At 54.5% G+C, this 20,733-nt stretch overlaps 8 protein-coding genes across 8 annotated transcripts; 4 read left to right on the top strand and 4 right to left on the bottom strand.

The window, feature by feature from the left end:
* Positions 1-3,443: 3,443 nt before the first annotated feature.
* Positions 3,444-4,853, top strand: M421DRAFT_63694 (glycosyltransferase family 31 protein; the record flags this gene model as incomplete). Its single annotated transcript, XM_033596076.1, has 1 exon — positions 3,444-4,853. The coding sequence occupies one exon, from the start codon at positions 3,444-3,446 to the stop codon at positions 4,851-4,853; it is 1,410 nt and encodes a 469-aa protein (XP_033448335.1).
* Positions 4,854-5,662: 809 nt separating this feature from the next.
* M421DRAFT_167349 (uncharacterized protein) lies at positions 5,663-6,696 on the top strand. The gene is made up of 2 exons (XM_033587740.1): positions 5,663-6,352; positions 6,404-6,696. The coding sequence occupies exons 1-2, from the start codon at positions 5,844-5,846 to the stop codon at positions 6,453-6,455; spliced, it is 561 nt and encodes a 186-aa protein (XP_033448336.1). The 5' UTR covers positions 5,663-5,843; the 3' UTR covers positions 6,456-6,696.
* A 155-nt stretch (positions 6,697-6,851) lies between these two features.
* M421DRAFT_5733 (uncharacterized protein) lies at positions 6,852-7,580 on the top strand (the record flags this gene model as incomplete). Its single annotated transcript, XM_033595491.1, has 1 exon — positions 6,852-7,580. The coding sequence occupies one exon, from the start codon at positions 6,852-6,854 to the stop codon at positions 7,578-7,580; it is 729 nt and encodes a 242-aa protein (XP_033448337.1).
* A 1,273-nt stretch (positions 7,581-8,853) lies between these two features.
* On the bottom strand, positions 8,854-9,387 carry M421DRAFT_64362 (uncharacterized protein; the record flags this gene model as incomplete). Its single annotated transcript, XM_033596148.1, has 1 exon — positions 8,854-9,387. One exon carries the CDS (start codon positions 9,385-9,387, stop codon positions 8,854-8,856), a length of 534 nt encoding a protein of 177 aa, XP_033448338.1.
* A 1,318-nt stretch (positions 9,388-10,705) lies between these two features.
* On the bottom strand, positions 10,706-11,296 carry M421DRAFT_63848 (uncharacterized protein; the record flags this gene model as incomplete). The annotated part of the gene is made up of 1 exon (XM_033596092.1): positions 10,706-11,296. The coding sequence occupies one exon, from the start codon at positions 11,294-11,296 to the stop codon at positions 10,706-10,708; it is 591 nt and encodes a 196-aa protein (XP_033448339.1).
* A 782-nt stretch (positions 11,297-12,078) lies between these two features.
* M421DRAFT_64172 (CENP-B protein) lies at positions 12,079-12,681 on the bottom strand (the record flags this gene model as incomplete). The annotated part of the gene is made up of 1 exon (XM_033596126.1): positions 12,079-12,681. A coding segment is annotated over one exon (603 nt), but the record flags the coding sequence as incomplete, so codon positions are not given.
* Positions 12,682-14,514: 1,833 nt separating this feature from the next.
* On the bottom strand, positions 14,515-16,191 carry M421DRAFT_167410 (asparagine synthase). Its single transcript, XM_033587741.1, has one exon. The coding sequence runs from the start codon at positions 15,846-15,848 to the stop codon at positions 14,811-14,813; it is 1,038 nt and encodes a 345-aa protein (XP_033448341.1). The 5' UTR covers positions 15,849-16,191; the 3' UTR covers positions 14,515-14,810.
* Positions 16,192-16,698: 507 nt separating this feature from the next.
* Positions 16,699-19,596, top strand: M421DRAFT_167432 (uncharacterized protein). Its single transcript, XM_033587742.1, has 3 exons — positions 16,699-16,996; positions 17,048-19,344; positions 19,401-19,596. Exons 1-3 carry the CDS (start codon positions 16,868-16,870, stop codon positions 19,444-19,446), a joined length of 2,472 nt encoding a protein of 823 aa, XP_033448342.1. The 5' UTR covers positions 16,699-16,867; the 3' UTR covers positions 19,447-19,596.
* The last annotated feature ends 1,137 nt before the right edge of the window (positions 19,597-20,733 follow it).

The following is a 20,733-nucleotide window of genomic DNA, read 5'->3' on the forward strand; positions in this document are numbered from 1 at the left end:
TCTCATCGGGGCGTTTTGAGAAAGGGACTTCGCACCGCCAGCGCAATCTCCGTCTGACCACGGCTGCAAGCCGCGGTATCCCTACGCGTTTTTAGAGGCTCAGCGAAATTTTCTCAGGGTTTAGAATCTCATCTTTTGGTTGTATTAATAACATGTTGACCTGAGGTAATGTATCATTGAGGCCTTCGGCTACCTATTTGCTTGTCATGTGCTGTCTAGTCACTGTCACGGACTCGGACACATAATCAATCGAGAGCGCGATATGAGTACAATCACCGAAAATGCTGCCTTATCCACGTGTATGAGATATCGACATGAATACCTGCATCAGGCCAGGGGCCATAGGACTGTGACCACCTCCAAGCTGTACCGACCGCCGTCTACTTATTCCGCAGAGTATGTCGTCGAAGATACAGTGATCTCTTCTTTTGAGCAGAATACCGAAAGCAATCTATGTACATGTTGTTCAAATGTTGTTCGATCATGTGAGCCCCTAACTATGTACATACTGCAGTGAATCCGGGGGCTGGCGGACCTGTTGCTTGTTAAAGCTACTTCATGAGCGGTTCAACTCCGCATCCAACTTGCCAGCTTTAAGATAGATAGCCTGATTTTCCTTCCTGATCCTGTCCCGTTGATGGGCTGCCTCCCCTTTCGCAAGTCTGTGATCTTCCCGCCTTTGAGTCGCATCATCTCGCCGCGCAATCAACTCTTATATCTGTGCATTGGAAACATCCTCTATCTTCTTGGCTTCGGCCTCCCTTGTGGTTTTCTCATCAACTGGAGCCTGCACCTCTTTCAGCTTCTCGTGAAGTGTATCTTGTTCATCCGTAGCCTCCTCTGCTTGTTCCTTTGCCCCCGCTCCTTTTTCTTCAGCTTCCTCCTGAGCTTTCCTCACCTTGACAAACATGGCCTGCAATTTCGCCTCGGCTTCCAGGTATTTTTCCTGCCTTTCGTTGCTTGCCTCATTCAACTGACTGAGGCCGGCACGCAATGTCTTGCGCTTAATCCCTCTTGGACGCGCAGTGAGTGGCGTCTCCGCAGAAGCGGTGGGAGCTTGCCCCGGATTGCTCGTACTTTGAATGGCATGTTCATTTGGCGTGTGAGCTACTTGATTTCGTTCAGAAACTTAACTTGTCGCAGTCGTCTTCAAGTGATCCCAGCGACCAGTGCCTGAGCTACTCGACGACAGTCCTCGTTCAATCCGTACTACGGAAATGCACATTGCTTTTGGCATGTATGTGGTCATCACGAAAAGATCCTCACCAGACTCGAGATTGCCCACTACAAGGTGAGTAGTTTCTCCCTCTGGGTCTTCTTCCTATTGCAGCTCTGGTGCGCTGGTTTTCTTAAAACAATACTCATGACCCCTGCTTAGGTATGTGATGATCTTGTCTCCTAGTGTCTGTTTTGACGCAGCCATCTAATGCCAGGAAATGACGCTTTTTGTGTGGTGAACAACGCAATCGATGGATAACATATGTAGCAACGGTCAGGCATATGTACTAGTGCGCTGGAGGCGGTAGTGTCACGCCGTTTCAACTCCGCCGAGGGCATGCTGCACCTCGAGAACAGGATGTTGCTCTACCTGTGCCCCTGACTCAACAACAGTCTCACAGTTGCCTGCTTCTAGGCTGTTCACCACACCATTTTCGGCATGTCGAGTACGAACTGCATCACCCGATGACATCTTTGGGGTCTTTTCTGAGTTCGATGCAGCCCGAGTGACTTTCTGTCGCCTTTGTTCCCTCTCTTTAGCACTGATATTGTCCGGCTCTTTAGTGTTCCTGCCAAGCCGTTGTTTCGGCCTTGCATCGACAGAACGTCGAGAATGTGTGCGCTGTGACTTGCCAGGTTCGTTAGCCAAACCCTCCATGTTTGTGCAGCCATCTTTTGGCGGCTCTCAGGGCTCACTCTCCTCCGTATACCGCTCTCTTGAATGCTTATTTCGCACTGCTGAACTCTCTACATCACCCATCTCTGCAGCTGTTCGCTTCTTCCCATTTGGTAGGCCACGTGGAATGCTCTCCCTAGACTCGCCTTCGCTATAATATCGTCCGACTTCGCTCGGTGGAGTATGATCGGCGGTCACGGATGCCAGACTGATATTCCCTACGATACCGCTGGCTATATTGAGTTGCTCGATAGTGCTGCCGGACTGTCTTTCTGTTCGCGAAGTATCCTTTGAACCGTTGAGCGCTCGAAGAAGAATGCATCGGACTCCATAGCCTCGATGAGTGACTGGCGAGCCAAGCTCTATGATCACGCATGAATTTGAACATAGATGCTATTCATGCTTCGTAGCCTTTGGGTCTGATGGAAGTCCAAGGCGCAACGCCTTTGACAACGAGAAGATACTGGCATAGCAACCGCAGATGGTTGCCGCACTCATGAGCTTCTCCCTGAAACTCAAGCAGAGGATCCTCATCAACATGCCATACAGTCAGTGCGAAAGGCTGATGCAAGATCCTGCGATACTTCTTTGGCCTGTACTCGTCCTTTCCGGCTCAGTTCCCGGAGTGAGGCCACTTCCAAGGGTTCCAGAACTGTCTGGCTGGAGTCGAGCAGATCGTTCAAGCTCAGAACTTGTTCGACCAGAGCCCACAATTCTTGACCGGCTGCATCGTTGCTTGAAGGAGTGACGGATTTTAGAATTGAAGCGACAATCTCGTTGAATGCATCTGTATTATCAATGGCTGGGCTGTGACAAGCACGGGTCGAGCCGCGATATATTGAATACACGAGACGGATACGTACGACAGAGCTGAGATGCATTCGATGTCGTGGGATATGTACGAAGTGCGCGTAGGTACGCGCTCGCGAGGGGGATTTCTTGGCATCTGGAATAAGATCTGCCCCTCCGCTTTTTCGACTGAAACCTAGCTCTCCGCGTTCACAAGCTTCGAGACAACAACGATTGTTCTCCAGTTGACCGACGAAAGTTTTATCTATGCTGTATGGAAATGTGATGCTCTGCGAGCGATGACTGCACCCCTGAGGGAGAACGCTCAACCCTATCCACGATCACGCTGTCCTGGTGGCCGTTAGTAGGAACGAGGTGGAGACACCGGCTCGGCTCCCTGAAGATTAGTGTGCCTCGCCAAGCAAAGGAGACGCGACTCAAGCGATAGACATGCGCGATGCAGCGCAGGCGAAACGCACCGAATGATCGTTTCCAAAAGCTTTGCTGCCGTGATGTCTTGCCTCAATCTGTACGTCCGCCGCGCGACAATCCGGAATACGGGTACGAGCGGATAGTCGTCTAGTCGTGAGTTAGGGGCTTAGATGCGGCGGCCCCATCCCTGAGCTGCTCCTTACAGCGTCTCAACGTCTCAACTTCACAAACAGGCCCAGCTTTTCCAAGACGCTCGTCTCCCCGTCGTTCGCAAGCGGATGAGATACATTCACTGTCAGCGACAATGTTCGCCAACAAACAGCACCTAATGCCGCGCCCGGCTCGCCTGCTCCTCTTTCTCGTGCTCGTGTACGCATTCTGTTGGATCAAGGGTTGGCCTGCGTACTATGACGACGAAGAACTGCCCCCAAGCCAGCGACCGAAATCAACAACAGCCCTTGGCGAACACCGCGTTCCTATCGACCATCTCATCGTTACTGTCACCACCGCCGCCACCGATGCGTACGCGAAACTCGCGCCAGCGTTGCTGTACCTCGACGAGGCATACCATAAAGAATTACTGTTGATGGGAGACCTGATGATGGACATCGGACCATTTCCAGTGTTCGATGTCCTTGCGAGGTACCCTTGGAAATACGTGGACAAGACCGACGAGCTGGAGAGATACAAGCGGCAACTAGAGTATGTAGGCAAGGGAATACCGCTCGCCCACCTGAAGGAGAGAGACCCGAACAAGGAGAAGGCGGTTTTGAGCGCGCTGGCAAAGTACAAGATATTCAGGGCGATGGAGAGCACGTGGGAATATCGACCGAAGCGCGACTGGTACGTCTTTACCGACGAAGAGACGTTCATTGACCGCGGGAATCTGCTGGACTGGCTCAGCCAGTATGATCCGAAGCTGAAGCACTTCTTCGGCAATCCGCCTATCGCTGAAGTGCCAGATGCCTTCGCCGCTGCTGGCACGTCCTTCATCCTTTCAGGCCAAACTATGCAACTCTTGTTCGAAGATCGCAAGAAGATGGTACAGAACTGGGAGAACTGGGACCCTCTGATCCCTCAATACCCGTCAGCGGTTCATCTCGTGGAAAGCTTCCTCAAGATAGAGCTGAGTCTGGAGATGAAGAGCTTCTGGCCTGGCGTGTCTGGCTTCAATCCGAACACGATCTCGTATTCGCCTGGTCTGTGGTGCGAACCCGTTTTGATGATGCACCATGTCACTGCTGCCATTGGAAGCAACCTCTACAAGTTTGAGAAAGAGCGAGTCGAAGATCACAAGATCGACAATGCGTTACGCTATGCAGATCTCTGGTACCGGTTCACGGGTCCGGAGGATCTCAATCAGACTCGCTATGACTGGGACAACCTGTCCTCCGAATTCACCAATAACAGATGGAACATTCTTTTCGAAAAGGACGGCGAGCCGGACGCTAATCGCGCCACCAGAGGAGAAGACTCATGGGAGGCCTGCAAAAATTCGTGTGACAGCAACAAGTATTGCCTGCAGTGGTCGTACTCGTCGCTTGTGGCGAACAACTGGAACGAGAATGGCTTCACCAAATGCCACCTGAGTAGCAGCATGCGCCTCGGTACGCACGCCGAAGCGGAAGAGGTTGAAGTCGATGGCGAGAAGCAGTCTCGTACTTGGACGAGCGGGTGGAGAAAAGATCACTTCAAACGCTGGGCAAATCAGCAGCGATGTAAAAACCAGCAGCACTGAGGAGTCTGGCCTACCTGTGCGGACTCCATCCCGCGCTAGTTGGCTTTGTCGTGCCCTTTTCTAAAGAGGATAGTAGGCTTGAAGGTCTCGCAGGCCCACTTTGAAGTGACAGAGATCAGCAACAGACACACCAACCTGGCGCATACAGGCTCGAAGCAACTGCCGCAGCAAGCTCATCTTGATCCTCTTCCTCACTCACGTTCCCGAGAGCCGTACTAGTCTGTTGCATGAGATGCGGATAGCAGGCTGTTAGGTCTTGAAAATCAGGGGCTCACATACTGGTCCTTGAAGATGCTGCCCACAGTTGAGGATTGTGAGCAGTGTATACTGCTTGCCTCGTGTCAATATTTAAACGCCGAGATCCAGACAGCCGTCGGTACGCCGGTATTCGGGAATGCGCATCCTGTTTAAGTGCGCGACGGGCGCAGGCGAGTACGCGAGGTCGAAGGCTGTGGCAGATGGCAGGTGGCAGGTGACGTGGGCGCTCTATCCTCGAGCTTTCGTCATTCGGCAAGACCGAATGGAAACAACCGAACTCTCCAGGCCTGAGACGCCAACGCTGACCGCAAAGCAAGCGTTGATCGAGCCTCGTTGCATCCAGTCTATTCAACTTAATCTCACACGCTAAATCTGTTCACTAGATTGTTATCTTGCATAGTCGTAATGTCTGAAAAATCTGTCTCCCGGACCACGTCGCCCCACGCCTCACAGCATCCCGTAAGAGCTACACCGATCACCCAAACTATGGGCAATAATCTTCAAGCAACTGCAAATATTTCTTCCTGTTGTGCTTGCCTCAGGCGAACGGCGTGGGTTCACGGCACGTCGCGAGCTGTGTCGAAAGTTTTCCGCGTCTCGAGCGTAGCGGTAGTGGTGAAGTGAACACGTCCCTCACCTTCATGACAACCTACGCTCGGCGCGGACCTCGAAATTCGTCTCTTTCTCTCACCCCAATTCTCTGTTTACCATGCGCCAAAAAAGCACAACAACATGCACTCCATGTATCGCTCTCAGCAGGCCGGGCGTCCATTCCCGGCACCAAGCATGTCCTTGTCCCAGCGTTCAAAGTTCCAAGCACCGGTGAAGGGCTTGTTCTACAGCAGTGCATACTCGGGAACTCGTCCTTCACAGGCGACTCGACCAACGTCAAGCCCACTCCTGCAGCACGATGCCGTAGCAACCCGGAAACCCGCGCTGAAAGGCCATGGTCCTGCACAGTACACATTGGACAATGGACCGCGCGATGAACCCGGCACAGCTGCGTACTACGATAGCTGGACGTTTCGACGGAAGGTCAAGGAGGGCTGCACCATTGTGCCAAGGCAGGCCATTGAAGCTGGCGAATGCCTTGACGACAGTGCTGATGAGGACTTCATCAAGAAGCCCAAGCACACAGACGAGAGGTGGTCACTTGTCATGGTTTTCAGTAGGACAAGCGTACGCCGGGCAAGCACGCAACGCAAGGTGAATGAGAGAATGCAGCGCTCAAACCGCAGGATGTAAGTCAGGCCTATTTTCAAGAGAATGAGACAATGCCTAATAGCTTCCAGGAAGTTCATGAGGAACCTGGAGAAGACAAAGCCTTTGTTCAAGTGGGACTAAGCAGGCAAGGTGGGCGTGGTTGCCATATTTAAGAACTAGCGCCGCAGCCACCAAACGAGACGTGTTGAAGAAGATTGGCACCGACACGCCTTACGGGCACGAGAATCGACTGGAACTTCAATATCAGATCTAGGACTGCGCCCCACCTACGCCAAGTGATGTCTGTTTGTTGTTCTGTAGGTACCCGTACAATTCAACATTTCTCGCCGCGATACCGCCTGTGATCACTTCCTAGAAAGCTGCTGCAGATACAAGACGTCGCTTCACTTACGTACAGCATTCCGAACATACCCTTTTCTCCCTTCACTCGTCCTTCGACCCAACGAAGCCTTTTGCCTCAAAAGGCTGATTCATCTTCGTTCTGCGAACAAGCCCACACCATCATCTCTCGCACGAATGCGTCGACTGATTGTCCCTCATGAAGACCCAAGCTCTCCACTCGGAACGACCATAGATGTGGATTTCCCGAGGGGGCCTGAACTTACATGGACTGACTTCCACCCCGAGCTTCACGGCTCCAGCGCCCTCCCATCTCCACAAGACAGAATATCCTCAGGGCCGCAATGGCGACGCGTCGCTGACGAGATTGACGATGTCCGTGCTCGCTTCATCAACCACAACCCTATAGGCTTCCACCCCAGATGCAGCAGCGTCGATCGCTCAGCGGTGCTCGTTGTGTACAACGAAGCGCTGGTCAAGCTTGAGCATGCATCCAACATCGACGCTATCAAGATATATCTTGAGGTGAAAACCAAGGTCTCGACAATCCTCGATCTCCGGGAGGCAAAACCAGACGACGCGGTGTTTTACATCAAAAGCGCGTTCCTCAGCCCCCTGGAGCCGCACTACGCGCAGCCCCGGCTGGACTACTACGACCGCGGCTTTAGCGACGGAGACGATAGCTTCTACCGGTCAGGCATTGGGAGGCTGGTGGAGTGGAGGAAGGGAGGCTGGCCGAACATATATCCTGCAGAGGCGGTCGAGCGAGAGATGAGAGAAAGGGAGAGGAGGGCAAGCATGTCCCTGATAGAGATCCACGGGGACGATCTGTTGAAGGCACAAACGGCGAATCCGTTGGATTGGGGCGAGGAAGTGGATGCTGATTCAAACAGACCGTGGAGGTAAGAGTCGCGGTCCTGAAACAAAGAGTCTGCCCACACTTTCACAGCGGAGCATGGTCGCGACCAGGGCAATCTCGGTCTGCTCTGGAAAATAAGGAAGTTCAAGAACAGGAAAGAGATAGGGGGTAATTAACATTTACGAATGAAGACTTTCATTGTGATCGTGGGTAGGTTCGAAAGTGTACTGTCAAGGTCTAATAAGCGTGCCTGCGATGTGCTAAGTCATGTTGAAACCAGCAGTACTGAATGTGTTACTTTTCACCGCCACGGATCTCGACGATGCTTTCCGAAGAGGGGCTGTTTGCTGGGTATCTCGAGGCGCCCGCGATTGCGAGAAGTTGATGTGGTGCTCATGGCACTGTAGCTACGCCTCAAGGGAGTCTTTACCACCAATAACCCGGGAACAGCTCGGTGGCTGCTGTTTCAATTCGCCGTTGTGCCAGTTATTTCAAAGCCTCGTACGTTTTTCACTGAAAAGTCGTCAACTGTGCGCACGGTCGACAGTTCCAGTACAGGAGGCTGGCTACCCTTAGGTCTTGTATCTTCATGTTTTGAGACGTTAGAAGTCGATAGAATGATGCTGCTCCTGAGTACGCCAATATAGGTAGTGAGGAAATCCCTTTCTAAAAGCGGCCCAGCATAGACCTTCATCAGATACAAGAGGTATGGACTCGTCCCCAGTAGATAATGCTAAAGAGTACAAGTCGAGAGTGTCGACTTTGTGTGATTGTTCCGCACAGCCTTCAGGCATCGGCGATACCGAACTAAGTTGAGTATGTTGGACAATTCAAATCGTCGCCGCACGGAAAGCTTTCAGTCTGATTCTAGGAGTGTCTCATAGAAACAGGACAGTCTCGAAGCACTGGTTCGATCGAGATAGAAATGATCTGTTCCATGCTCCTGAACGGTCGTCGTAGAAGGTTCCCGACTCACGGTTTGCACAGTTGCACTATCGTGAAGTGAAAGATGGTGTTCCGCAGCAATGACAGTGATGCTTGGATCATGCAAGGAGTAGAATTTGAAGCATGACCATAACCATGGCCACTCTCCCAGGGTAGCCTCGGGATCAGTCAAGAAGCGGCAAGACCACATGTGAGCCCTGATATATGGCACTTTGGTGCGCCACCACAATGACTGCTCAGTCAACACAGAGTCTTCAAAGCAAGTATGAAGGTTGACAAATATCCGAACTACATACAAGAACCAATGACGCCGAAAGGCTGTCCCCTGCAAGCGTCCTCTCAGCCGACGCCCAGAAGCCCTCAGCCCAGAAGCCCTCAGCCCATCAGCCCATCCTTGATCATCGCATCAATAAGTTGCACATGCCTATTCGCATCCGTCTCGCTCCACTCGGTATCGTAGTTCAACCCATACGGCCAGATATGGCGACCTCCACAGTTGATCACCGCACTCTGCCCATCCCAACTCCTCAGTAGCGGCAGAGCCGTCCTCCAGTCACTCGCCGCACACTTAGTGTTGAACGCCGCTGTCTGTCCGATGCCGAGAGTATGCGAGATCTCGTGCATAGCCGTGCGCTCATTCATGTACGCTCGGTTCGACCCAAAGCGCAGGTCGCCGTTGAAATTGGCTTCGGCGGTGGGTACACCGGGCTCGTAGGCAACACGGACCGTCTTGGAAGCGGATGAGTAGCGGTCATAGCGGGCGACGGCGAGGCGCATCGCAGTTTCGATTTTGGCGTAGGCGTCGGTCTGGTCGGCGGTGGGGCTGGAGGCTTTGGCGAGAGTCCAGGTAATGGCACCTTGCACGCTGGCAGCGCAGGTCATGACGGGAAGAATCGTGGAGAACCTCATGACTGTGTCTTGTGGCTTGAAGGGGGGACCTGGGTGCTAGTGTAGAACTTTTGATTTCAGTATGAAGGGATGATTTGCCAGAACTGTTCCTCTTTGCATCATGATGCTTGAAGCTTTATACGACAACTCCATCCTGCACCCGCTGATCCTACAACGCACTCCTGCTTCGATACCAGAACAGTCGCCCAGATATTGATGGTCGACTTGGCTTCCATAAACAGCCACATATCCGTGCAGCAGTATATCACCAGACACCGCATAGACTATATCGGCGACGTGCCAACCGGACAAAAGATATAAGGTTCAGGATATCTGGTTCCGCTGTTTATCTTAAATTGCCTTGGCACCTTCCGCAGAAACGCCATGCTTGCCAGATACCGGATCGAGGCCCGCGTGTGTCGATCCTCGTGAATCTCTGCGATGCAGAACATCTGTGTAGCCGTGGCAGGGATATGATCGGCAGCTGCGATACTTGTGCTAGGGACTGAAAGTTTAGTGAGGCTTGCTTGAACGGACTGTTCACGTCGGTGTTCACATGGAGAGGTGCAGAGTCTCGCAGATTCGCCGACTGGACGTCAAGGCGAGGAGAGTGAAGGTATGGCGATCGTTCAATTGAGAGGTATTTAATTGAAGTGGGAATATAGACGCCCGTATGAGCAGGGTATCAATCTTGGCGACAGGTGATGCGAACATTGTGGTAATGAAACAATGTAAAGCCCACCAGCAATGTCACTCTCGTATCGGACGGCCAAGCAGCTGTTGATCAGAGTGGTGCGAAGAGTGCCGGTCATCGGTGACAGTCGTCTATGCACCGCCCTCACGCTTGGCGTATTCCTCCTCAATCCTCTCCTCGTACAGTCTCTCTGCCTCCCTTTCCTTTTCTTTCTCTTGGTCATTTTCTTCTGTGTTCGCGCTCGCTACGCTTTGCGTCTCTGGCCGAGCGACATCGTGCGCTGTTGAGCCGGATGCTGAGCTGACGGACGTGGTAGCTGAAGGCATGTTGTGTTGTGTGCTGGCGTGGTGTTCGGAGAGCAAGGAGATTGGTTGCGAGATTTGATCTTGATGAAGGCGATGTTTGTTCGATAAGTGCAGCAGGAAGAGCGCGATCTTATACTTGGAGACATGTGAGTCGACCGGTAGGCTCTGACGTCATTACTGTGGCGCGGTGGCAGTGCATGTGGCTGGAAGCTTCTCTGCTGGCTGATTGGTGGCCCGCCTTGTTGCTCGCTACTGCTCGAATGACCCGGGGAGCTGAGAGGGCCGAGGCGATTCTCATGAGACCCTCAAGTCTTCGAATCGACAGTGCTAATATCGCTCTCTAGCCAGCCAAAGCCTTAGCAACGACCTCCTTCGGCCTCTCACCCATAGGAATCTGCAGTGCGAGCTCATGACCCTTCTCCGTCATCTTGCCCCATGTCTTTTGCAGGATCTTGATGATCTTATCTTCATCATGCTCTTTCTCAAAGGCCTCGAACTGATCGTCCAAGAACACTAGACACGCTACATCTTCAAGTATCTGCGTCTCCTCATTCTGCTTCAGATCCTCCTTCCTGATCAGCGCGCCCACGCTTTGCGCAACTTCTTCCGAGTATCCAGCGTCTTTGCAGATGGTCTCGACAAGTTCGGCCTGGCGTTTCTTGAGGAATGTGCGCCAGGCGTGGTAGCCAACGCGCGTCATGGGGTATGAGGAGCGGGGGACTTCCCAGCGGCGGAAGTGCTGCGCGCGGATTGCGAGGCGAAGGTGTTCGGGTGCATCTGGGGCGCGTTTCTCGAGGTACGACGTGGACTTTTGCGCGTAGTGCAGCTCGTAGGGAACTTCCTCGCCATTGACGGTGGCCTTGTTTGGGTCGAGCGCATGCGCTTCGTCGATGGCTGCGAGAGCCTTCTCGTAGGGTGTTTGCGATGCCATTGTGAATTGTGGACCGCTTCTGTGACAGCAGAGATGTGTTGTTAACGGAAGATGTCAGCTACATCTTGGGAAGTATGATTCGTTGTGAGGTAGTGTCGGAGCGAAAGCGGGGTCTATGCCCCGCTCGTGGTGGGGTACATTCAAGACCATCTGTAAGCCCCTTGTATCCACCAAATAAGCTCGGCTACCTAGTGTTCGGCCACCCCTAGTGTTCGGCCACCTCACCAATGCAACCAACTCAATTTGGAGTCGCAATTTCTCAACCACCACGCTTAGAATTGAATTAATGTACACATAGACTCAAGGCTGCAGGCTTCTGCTGCCTTGGCTGCAATCTCAGCTGCTTTTTCTGGTGTTGAGGCAGCGTTTTCTCTCGCTTGAGCCGCCACGCGATCATGAGCAGCCTTGATGTCCTCTATGTTGCTGAAGCGCTTATTTGGGTCTATTTGAACGCGCTTTCTCGGCTGTGTACTCTTAGTACTATCTAGTAGATATTTGAGTCGTTGATTCTCTGCCTGAAGCCCAGCTGACCTAGCGTTGGTGAGAGTAATTGCCTTGGCTGCTTTGCTAAGCACCAACCGGGTACCTCGCGAGAGGTTCTCTGATTCCAGCAACCTCTTCTGCGTGCGCAATAGGTGCTGGGCGCTTCGTGGTGTCTCAAATACTGCCTCTAAGGTTGCTCCACGTTGATTAGCTGGTGGTGGAGTACTTGGGCGTCCAGATATCTGAGACGAGTTGAGAACCAGTGAAGGCCTATACGGTACCAGCCCAGCAGCCTTCCAGCTGGCTCTAATTACTCTCTTATTGAAGCTCTCCTCTCGCGCTTTGTTGTAGCAGACAACAAAGCGCTCTTTCTTAACTGGTGCTGCGTCATCAAGCGCAGAGAGCGCGCTGATCTCCTGGCGATAGCGCGACTTTAGTACTGAGAAAGCAGCAAGGTCTAGCGGCTGAAGAAGGTGTGATGAGTGTGCAGGTAGGTAGAGAAGGTGTATCTTATTCTCTCTGCACTCCCACATGAAGTCAATAGGGATATGGGAGCTGTGGCCATCAAGAATAAGCAGCCAGTGGCCGCTCTGTGATGGTGAGGTATTTGGTATAAAAATACGCCGTAACCACTCTAAACCTATAGCGTTTGAAGTCCACCCATTCGTTGAGGTTGTGTATAGCCAGTCTGGTGTATTGATTGAGGGAATCCACGTGGTTTGGAGGTGTACGCCTTTGAAGATGACGAGGCACTGCAGCTTTGTGCCAACAGCGTTAATACACTCTATAATAGAGACCCACTCGCGCGATTCTGGTGAGCCTTTGTAAGCCTTCTTTTTACGCGCATCCGCAAGGACTTGGTGGTTAGTACATACACCAAGTGCGACGCCAGTCTCATCCATATTCCACATGTTCTCACACTGTATGCCCAGCTCCCTTGTGATGCGATCAAAGTGATTAAGCCACTCTTTAATAGTGTTGTAATTGGCTGCAGTAGTGCGCGCACTCTCAATTTTCCTGCCAACTACTGATGCAACGCGTGGCTGCCGTGCAAGAAAGTGAGGTATCCATCGTTTGCCAAGTAGTTGGGTATCGCCGTTCATACGCAGGATTCGAGTGGCCATCTCACGTACGCGAGCGTGAGATGGAGGCTGTGCGCGTGTATCCTCGTCAAGAATCCACTCCACAAGGAATTCCTCTTGCTCCGGAGTCAATCGCTGCTCGTGGTGGTGAGCTATCGCGTTGGGGACGCGGCCATTGAGGCGCTCTTGGAGCGACGATCGGGGAACGCCCCACTTCTTACAGACTGCACGCTGGCTTTTTTCAACACCAGAATTAAGATCAGCGATAGCAGATTGTATAGCAGTCTCACGGGTGTCCATTTTGAGCAGGTGGTGGTGGAGAAAATACGCGTTGATTGAAAGTGACGCGGAGTTGGTGGGTGGCCGAACACTATGGCTGGCCGAACACTAGGTAGCCGAGCTTACTCGTACTGTATCTCGATCGAAACCGGTATAGTTTAGATCAAGGGCTACACATACCTGCTGTTGGTCGAGCTGCGCCTTTCGCCATAGATAGCTGAACATAGCTTAGTGCGAGTCCCCTCAGATATCAACGTGAAGTTGTGACCTGGTCCCTTGGCCTCGTGGCTGCGCAATTTCAAGCGTTCTCAAAGCCTTTGGCATAGTTCTCTCAAAGCCAACTCCAATTGCAACCCGAGCTGGCGTCAAAAAAATTACCTTTTCTGACCGCAGGCATTTGCGCATCACGAGCTGCTGCTCTTCATGGATGTGGTTCACTGGTCAACATAACCGGAGTACTAACAGAACCGGTGCATCTACATTGCAGCGAATGCCAATACTGAGATCGACCAAATTGATATCTCGTGCTACAATCAATCAGAATCGACCACCACATAGAACCGTGCGTGACAGACTCTCGTGCCGCCCTGATCAGCGCGAGGCATAGAACAACAATCCAAAGAAAGAAACCCCACCAAAAGACCAACCGAAACGAACCTCCCTCAATCAGGCTGACAAGCACCAACCCTCCGCCAGGACAATGCACAAACAATCACTTCTCACTTCCTACACACTCTTCATTGCAGACCAGCGCAAATCTCATAATGCACATCATTCTCCCAGGTAAGATTACCACCCTGCTAGCGCTCAGTGCCCTATCCCACGTTGTCAACTGCGCACCCGCACTGCCAGTTCCCGAAGTCCAGACCACAACGGCACTCCAAGCAGGAGTGACAGGGCGCTCGATCATCCAGTCCTGCGCAGAGCTCGATTCGACGAATAATTGCGCTCCGAGCACAGACACGCACAGTAAGGACACGGTCGTTGTCGCTGCTCGAAGCGCTATGTAGGATGTCGCGGTGGAGAAGGCGCGAGCGGGGGAGAAAGTCGGCGGTGGTCACGGAGAGGGTGGAGGACATGGAAGAGTGAGGGGTACAGCAGCGAGCGTGGAGGGCGGGGTTGAAATTATTACGATTGCACTGAGCAGCAGAACTGAAGCGCCCTCGCTCGCTACGTCTGCGCAGAAGCCGATTCTGGAGAGGCTTGTGTGCCGGTCACAGGACGTGGCGAGACTAGCGTGGACAATTCCGCCTTGGACTTGGAGGAGAAGAAAGGCGGAGGCCAGGGGTGGGTACACACGGAGGAGGGAAGGGTGTGGCTGCGAGCGTGAAGGTCAAGGTTGGAATCATGGACGTTGCGGCGGCTACGACGACCGTTGCGTTGCTCTTGCTTTGACAGCGGATGTGCGGCTGGTGTGCGCCGCCGCTTGTTCGACTTCTGTGTTGAGTGCGTCAGTCTGTGGCTTTGCCCAGAAGTGATAGAGTAATGTGTATGAAGTCTGGCTCAGACTTGCCTTTTACTACATTCGTAGTGCCACCGACACCAAGAACCCGTGTGTGACATGCCACCGAAGTGAGCATGCCTGAGGAAGGAGCTGGTATCTTGCGCGTTTGGAAGCTCACTAATCATCGCCGACAAGCGAGGAAACTGAAAGAATCGACTTACTCGTATCATGTCAGAACATGCGTGCCCTTCGTCTTCCCAGTCTCCATCTTCGCCGTCCGGGCACCGAACTGAATCGCCCGCTTTTTCTCGACCGCCACTCGCTTCATCCCCAGCTCCCACGCCAGACACCGCAAAATGCGCTTCGCGGGCTCGACCGTGACGTCCCCGTCAGGCCCGTCAGCTTCAGGCCTGTACTCTTGACATCCAAAGTCGCACTTCTCCGCGACCGATAGCCGGAGCGCCATGGCGATGAACTCTTCATCGAGGAAAGGGAATCGGACTTCGCGCCCGCTGTTGCTGATCACGCGGTCGTCGCGGCCTAAGTTTCGTTTGCCGAGGCGCTCGAAATCGAGCTGTAGCTCATCTAGTAGCCCTGGATAGCCCTGACGCGAGAAAGCGGTCGCGTGGCGCTGGTACCCGCCGAAGAGTTCGTCAGCACCGAGTCCGGAGAGGAGGACACGTGCGGGTGTTGTGTATGGGTGTGATACACTTCCAGAGGAGGGAGAGGATGCAATGCCAACGCCGCGCGAGGCGAAGTACAGGGCGTAGGAGATGGAGAGGTCCATTTCGGTGTTGTGTGGGTGCATGAGGGTCATCACTGCTGTGCGATGAGCGACGGTTTCTGTGTAGGGCACGTTGACCGCGATGAAGCGCCACTGCCGATTTGGGCACACCCGTTGCAGCTCAGCGTGCGAGGCGTGACCTGTGATGCGGTCTGGGCAGAGCTCGTAGGGGCTTGTGCCGGGTTCCAAATTGCTGTGGATCCGGGGATTCTCGAAGGCAACGTTGAGTAGGTCGATGCCTTCGTCAAGAGGGAGGAGGTCGTGACACAGCCTTGCGAGGATCGTGCAGTCGATGCCTCCGGAGAATAGGATGGCAATCTTAGCGGCGTGATCTGACCTTTCATGTGCTGATGCTGGCGATGGTTCGAAAGCTTCCCGGACATGCTGTGTGCGAAGTGCCAGGGATCGTCGCAGTGACTGTCCCAAGTCCGACACCTTCTGATGGTTTGGCTCGAGGCCAGCGAGGCCCTCGCGGTTCATGGGTGGGAAGGGTAGTTTCTGGCGACGTTAGCAGGCGTCTAAAAGTGCCGCACTTACCTACAAGTGAGAGGGTAGAGCTCGATGCTTCGCCTAAGCGAGTGTGAGGAACACGCGTTGTGCTGAACAGGCTCGCGGCATCTTTGAGATTGATGATGTAGATGCCATCTGCCTCTACTTCGGCCCATCCGTCACCGGAAGAGTTGTCGCACACACTGGACAAGGCGAGTGAACCGTCTGCTGCGGTCTTCCTCAACAGCGAACGTCGCCCAAGGCAATCTCTGCCGTAATAGACGTACCCGTCTGCACGGTCGTAGAAGACAAAGGCATACGGCCCTCGTATTTGAGACAGCAGCTCTATGACTGCAGTCCTTCTGTCAAGGGATGATGCAGCCTTCAGCAAAAGCTCAAAGACAACTTCCGAGTCGTTGCCTGTGACAATATGTCCATTGATAGACCACGCCTCGCCGTTCCAGCAAAGCACGTGTCCATGGTTCTGGGCCTCGACAGCTGACAGTCCATTGTGCTCATCAACCAGCGGCTGTGAAGTCACCTCAGTGCCCCGTAGTGACAGCACTGTTGAACAGAAAGTGGCGTGCAGCCGGTGGCCGTCATTTGGCTGATCGAAGACTTCTTGATGCCAGCCTATATCGTCTGGCCCTCGATTGCGCAGGAGAGTTGCGGTCTTATCATCCGGAACTACATGATGATGGCGACTGAGGGAGAAGAAGATGCCGCACATGGATGACGTTGGCCGAGCTGGAGATGTGTCGTTGGTGTTGTGGCGCAGGTGTTTCAGCCTGGCTCGTGCGACGACCCTGGACGACGCGGCATCTCGGCTGGTGGATGCCGATAGCCATGCGGACATGTCTCAGCGCGGGTGCAGCACAACGACACGCAGTAACGCTCTGAACGCAACGCATACGAATCTCCCTAAAGCTATCTGAAGCTCCCGCCGACCTATAAGAATCTGGTAGTCGCACTACAACCCCTCTTCCAACTCGCATCGCCGAACGCGGCCTATGTCTCTCCCGGACGCAGCTGCCCAACCCGCCGCAACCCAGGACAAGTCACATGAGGAGCCGCTGGAAGACGCCCTCGAGGGACACGAGAGGGGCGTGAAGGCATCCGCCGGAGCTGGAGTAAAGGAAGTTGGGCAGCCTGGGAAGACGACAACCCAGCAAGATGACGACAGTGACAAGGCGGGGCAGCCTGCAGAGCACCAGGGGGAGAAGTTGGTAGACGATGCTGGAAAGACGGAGGAGGAGAATCCGGCAAAGAATGCGGAGGATGAAGTGCAGCTTGCAGAGAACGCCACCGCTAGCCCCAGGACCGAAGAGCCAACGTCTGCGGAGCTCATCGAGCAGCTCACGGCCAAAACACAAGAAATTGCACTCGAGTCGACATCATCGCGGACGCCTACGCCCCCACCGATAGAGACAGCAGCTGGCAAAGCCCCCGTTTGCTCGCCGCCACCGCCGCCTCCACCACCCAAAGACGACAAGTACTTAGCCACAAGCAATGGCCCCAGTCGATCGACGTCACCCTTGTCGCAGCAAGAGAAAAGTGGGCGGAGCTCAGAAGACGCTGCGGCCGCAGACTACACATCGAAGCTGGATGGCAGTGAGGACGTTGCCAACGACGACCAGTCCGAGATTCAGAGTATCATGGAGCAGTTCGAGCAGGGTGGACCAAACGCAGAGGAGATCATGTCGCCCCGTATGGAGCGCGCGAATCCGCTGCTCGAGTCGCCCGCCTTCCCTCCCCGCCACTCGAGTCTCGTGCCCGTCGATAAGCCGCTGCCTACACCAACCGCCGACGATGCAGCTTCGATACACTCTCTCCAGTCTCCTCCGCCGAGGACATCATCGTTGTACCGAGTCGGCACGAACACCTCCTTCGTCGAACCCACCTCACCCAGCGCACATGCTCCCCAGTACAAGCCCGCACAGCCACTCCCTGAGCCCGAACAAGATCTGCCTTTCGACTTCCATCGTTTTCTCGAGCAGCTGCGCCACAGAACCGCTGACCCCGTCGCCAAGTTCCTGCGATCGTTCCTGCTCGAGTTCGGCAAGAAGCAATGGATGGTGCACGAGCAAGTAAAGATCATCGGCGACTTCCTCGAATTCATCAGCAAGAAGATGGCACAGTGCGAAGTCTGGCGGACTGTATCTGATGCAGAGTTCGACAACGCCCGGGAAGGCATGGAGAAGCTGGTCATGAACAGACTTTACAACCACACATTCTCACCTGCCATCCCACCACCAGAGCCAGCGTCACCACGCAAAGGGCGGCGGCGCCAAGATCCCCTTGGACCTGGACGACGAGGTCAGCACCAAGAGGATGTCGAGCGTGATGAGGTTCTTGCCCAGAAAGTTCGCATCTACAAATGGGTGCGCGAGGAGCATCTGGACATCAAAGATGTCGGCGACAAGGGGCGCAAGTTCCTCTCCCTTGCACAGCAGGAGCTTTTGAAAATTAAGTCGTATCGCGCGCCCCGCGACAAGATCATTTGCATTCTCAATTGCTGCAAGGTCATCTTTGGATTTCTGCGCACCTCAAAGTCTGATCAGTCCGCCGACGCCTTTGTCCCTTTGCTCATCTACACTGTCTTGCAAGCGAATCCAGACCACCTCGTCAGCAATGTGCAGTACATCCTTCGATTCCGAAACCAAGACAAACTCGGCGGCGAAGCAGGATACTACATCTCATCGCTCATGGGTGCCGTGCAGTTTATCGAAGGTTTAGACAAAACCTCCCTCACAGTGACGGACGAAGAGTTCGACAAGAACGTCGAGGCTGCCGTCAGTGCCATCGCCGAAAAACACGCTCCGTCTCCTACCGCAGAGATACATCCCGAATCTGCAGCAGGGCCTGCACACCTGCACCCCTCAACCCTGGGCCACAGGCGCATGCCATCTCCACACTACCACCACATCCCCGAGAAGTCCTCGCCCTCGCGACCAGAAGTGATAACGCGAAACTCAATGGAAGCACAGACTGCCGGCCCGCGACGCTCGACCTCTCTCAAGCACCGCTCACACAAAGAAGCCGACGAGCCGCCCGAGGAAGAAAACGCCGCGGTGGCAGGTCTCCTACGCACGATCCAACGCCCACTGAGCACCATCGGCCGCATCTTCGGTGACACAGACACCCACGCCTCATCATCACAGCAGCTGCCTCGCAGCAACTCGACACCTCTGAGTCCAAACGTACATCACCAACAACAGCCCGGGCACGAGCGGTTCCCTGGCGCTACCGCACCGACTCAACCCAGCGAGAAACCTTCGCTACCAGCTCGACTACCGTCTGAAGAGCGCCGGCATATGGAGAGGCTGAGCGCTGAAGACGCTGCGGCGCGACAAGCAAGCGCGGAGGTCGAGCAGGCGAGACGCATTCAGATCCAAGAGCACGAGGTCGTGGTCGAGACACTGACGGGTATGTTCCCACAGCTGGACCGGGATGTCATCGAGGACGTGGTGCGGGAGAAAGAGGGTCGGTAAGTTTCTTCACACGCACTGTAGCAAGCCTACAACTTATGCTAATACATTGAAGGGTCGGACTGGCTGTCGACGCGTGCTTGGTACTTGCGAACCCATAAGCTAGAGGATCACAAAGATCGAGACAGATGAGCATAGCATTTTCGAGCGACTAAGCCTATAACAAATCACCACACCAACGCTTCACTGCCTCATAGTCCACTAGGAGACATTTTGTGGAGACGTCGTCAGCATGTCTTTCACAGCCCCGTGTCCTTTCACTGACTTCAGCACACACGCGCGAGCTCCTCGCTCATATTTAGGTCTCCTCCAGTTCATCTCAGTATCACCAGCAGTATCAACTGACTTGACACTTCTACAGCATCTTTTACACAGTATCGACACCCACCTCAACATCAAACATGTCACGCTTCAACCGTCACGACCCTTGGGCAGAGCCCACTCAAAACTCAAATGCAACCCGCCGCCGTGTCTTCCATGATGAGGACACGTCAAACATGCAGATGTCACGTCGGCCCCAGCACTCCTCACGCCCCCCTCAGTCGACAACGTCCGGTGCCCTGACCCGTCGTCCCACCGAACGCGTAGAGTCCTGGCGCAATGAACAGCGCGATGACGGTCTCAGCGGCGCTATGAGCCGCATGCGTGTGTCTGAGCAGCGTTCAACTCCCGCGCGCCCGGCCCGTCAGCGCTCGCCTTCCGCGCCCCCTCCGCCACCACGTCGTCGAGAGCGCGAGACTCCTCGAAGCCCTGCGCAGCGCCGACGCGCACGCCCCGCCTCCCCCTCACCACCGCCTACGCGCCGTCGTCCCTCGCTGCCTCCTACCCGCTCGCGTCGCGCACCCAGCCCGGACTGGAACGAGGAGGAGCCAGCACGCACCCGTGCGCCTCGCCGCGCAGCCCAACCGCCGTCCCTCCCGCCCTTTGCCAACCCGTTCGACGAATTCGCCGTGCCGCGGCGCACACGCAACCCGCTCTCCTTCGACGACGTCCCGGCGCGCTCTACACGGGGCCCGTGGCGCACCCAGCCATCCTCGTCCTCATATAGCATCACTACGACATTGTATTCCAGCACCAGCGGCGGCGTCTCGCGCACCTCATCCCCAGCCACAATGGGCCGGATACGCGATGCGTTCTGGGCGACGCGGCACGGGGCGGGCGCGCAGCACGACCCTGGGTGTCCGTACTGCTTCACGACGCAGGGCGAGGCGTTGCGGGCCGCGGCGGAGTGGTGTGCGAAGGGTGATGAGTGCTGGGTCGAGTGGGATGCGCATCGGAATGGGATGTGGGGGCTGATGGTTCCTGTGGACGACGAGTGTGCGGGGGGGTGTGGGGACACTGGGTTCGTGTGGTATTAGGGACGGTTGGGTGGGTGGGTGAGATGAGGG

The sequence above is a fragment of the Didymella exigua genome, assembly GCF_010094145.1.
Source record: "Didymella exigua CBS 183.55 unplaced genomic scaffold M421scaffold_15, whole genome shotgun sequence".
NCBI classification, from domain to species: Eukaryota; Fungi; Ascomycota; class Dothideomycetes; order Pleosporales; family Didymellaceae; genus Didymella; species Didymella exigua.

Excerpts from the sequence above, each read along its gene's own strand:
- M421DRAFT_167349 (XM_033587740.1), top strand. The coding sequence starts at position 5,844 with ATGCACTCCATGTATCGCTCTCAGCAGGCCGGGCGTCCATTCCCGGCA. Across the intron at positions 6,353-6,403 it reads CAGCGCTCAAACCGCAGGAT|GAAGTTCATGAGGAACCTGG; the intron begins GTAAGTCAGGCC and ends AATAGCTTCCAG.
- M421DRAFT_167410 (XM_033587741.1), bottom strand. The coding sequence starts at position 15,848 with ATGAACCGCGAGGGCCTCGCTGGCCTCGAGCCAAACCATCAGAAGGTG.
- M421DRAFT_167432 (XM_033587742.1), top strand. The coding sequence starts at position 16,868 with ATGTCTCTCCCGGACGCAGCTGCCCAACCCGCCGCAACCCAGGACAAG. Across the intron at positions 16,997-17,047 it reads CCGGAGCTGGAGTAAAGGAA|GCGGGGCAGCCTGCAGAGCA; the intron begins GTTGGGCAGCCT and ends GACAGTGACAAG. Across the intron at positions 19,345-19,400 it reads GTGCGGGAGAAAGAGGGTCG|GGTCGGACTGGCTGTCGACG; the intron begins GTAAGTTTCTTC and ends AATACATTGAAG.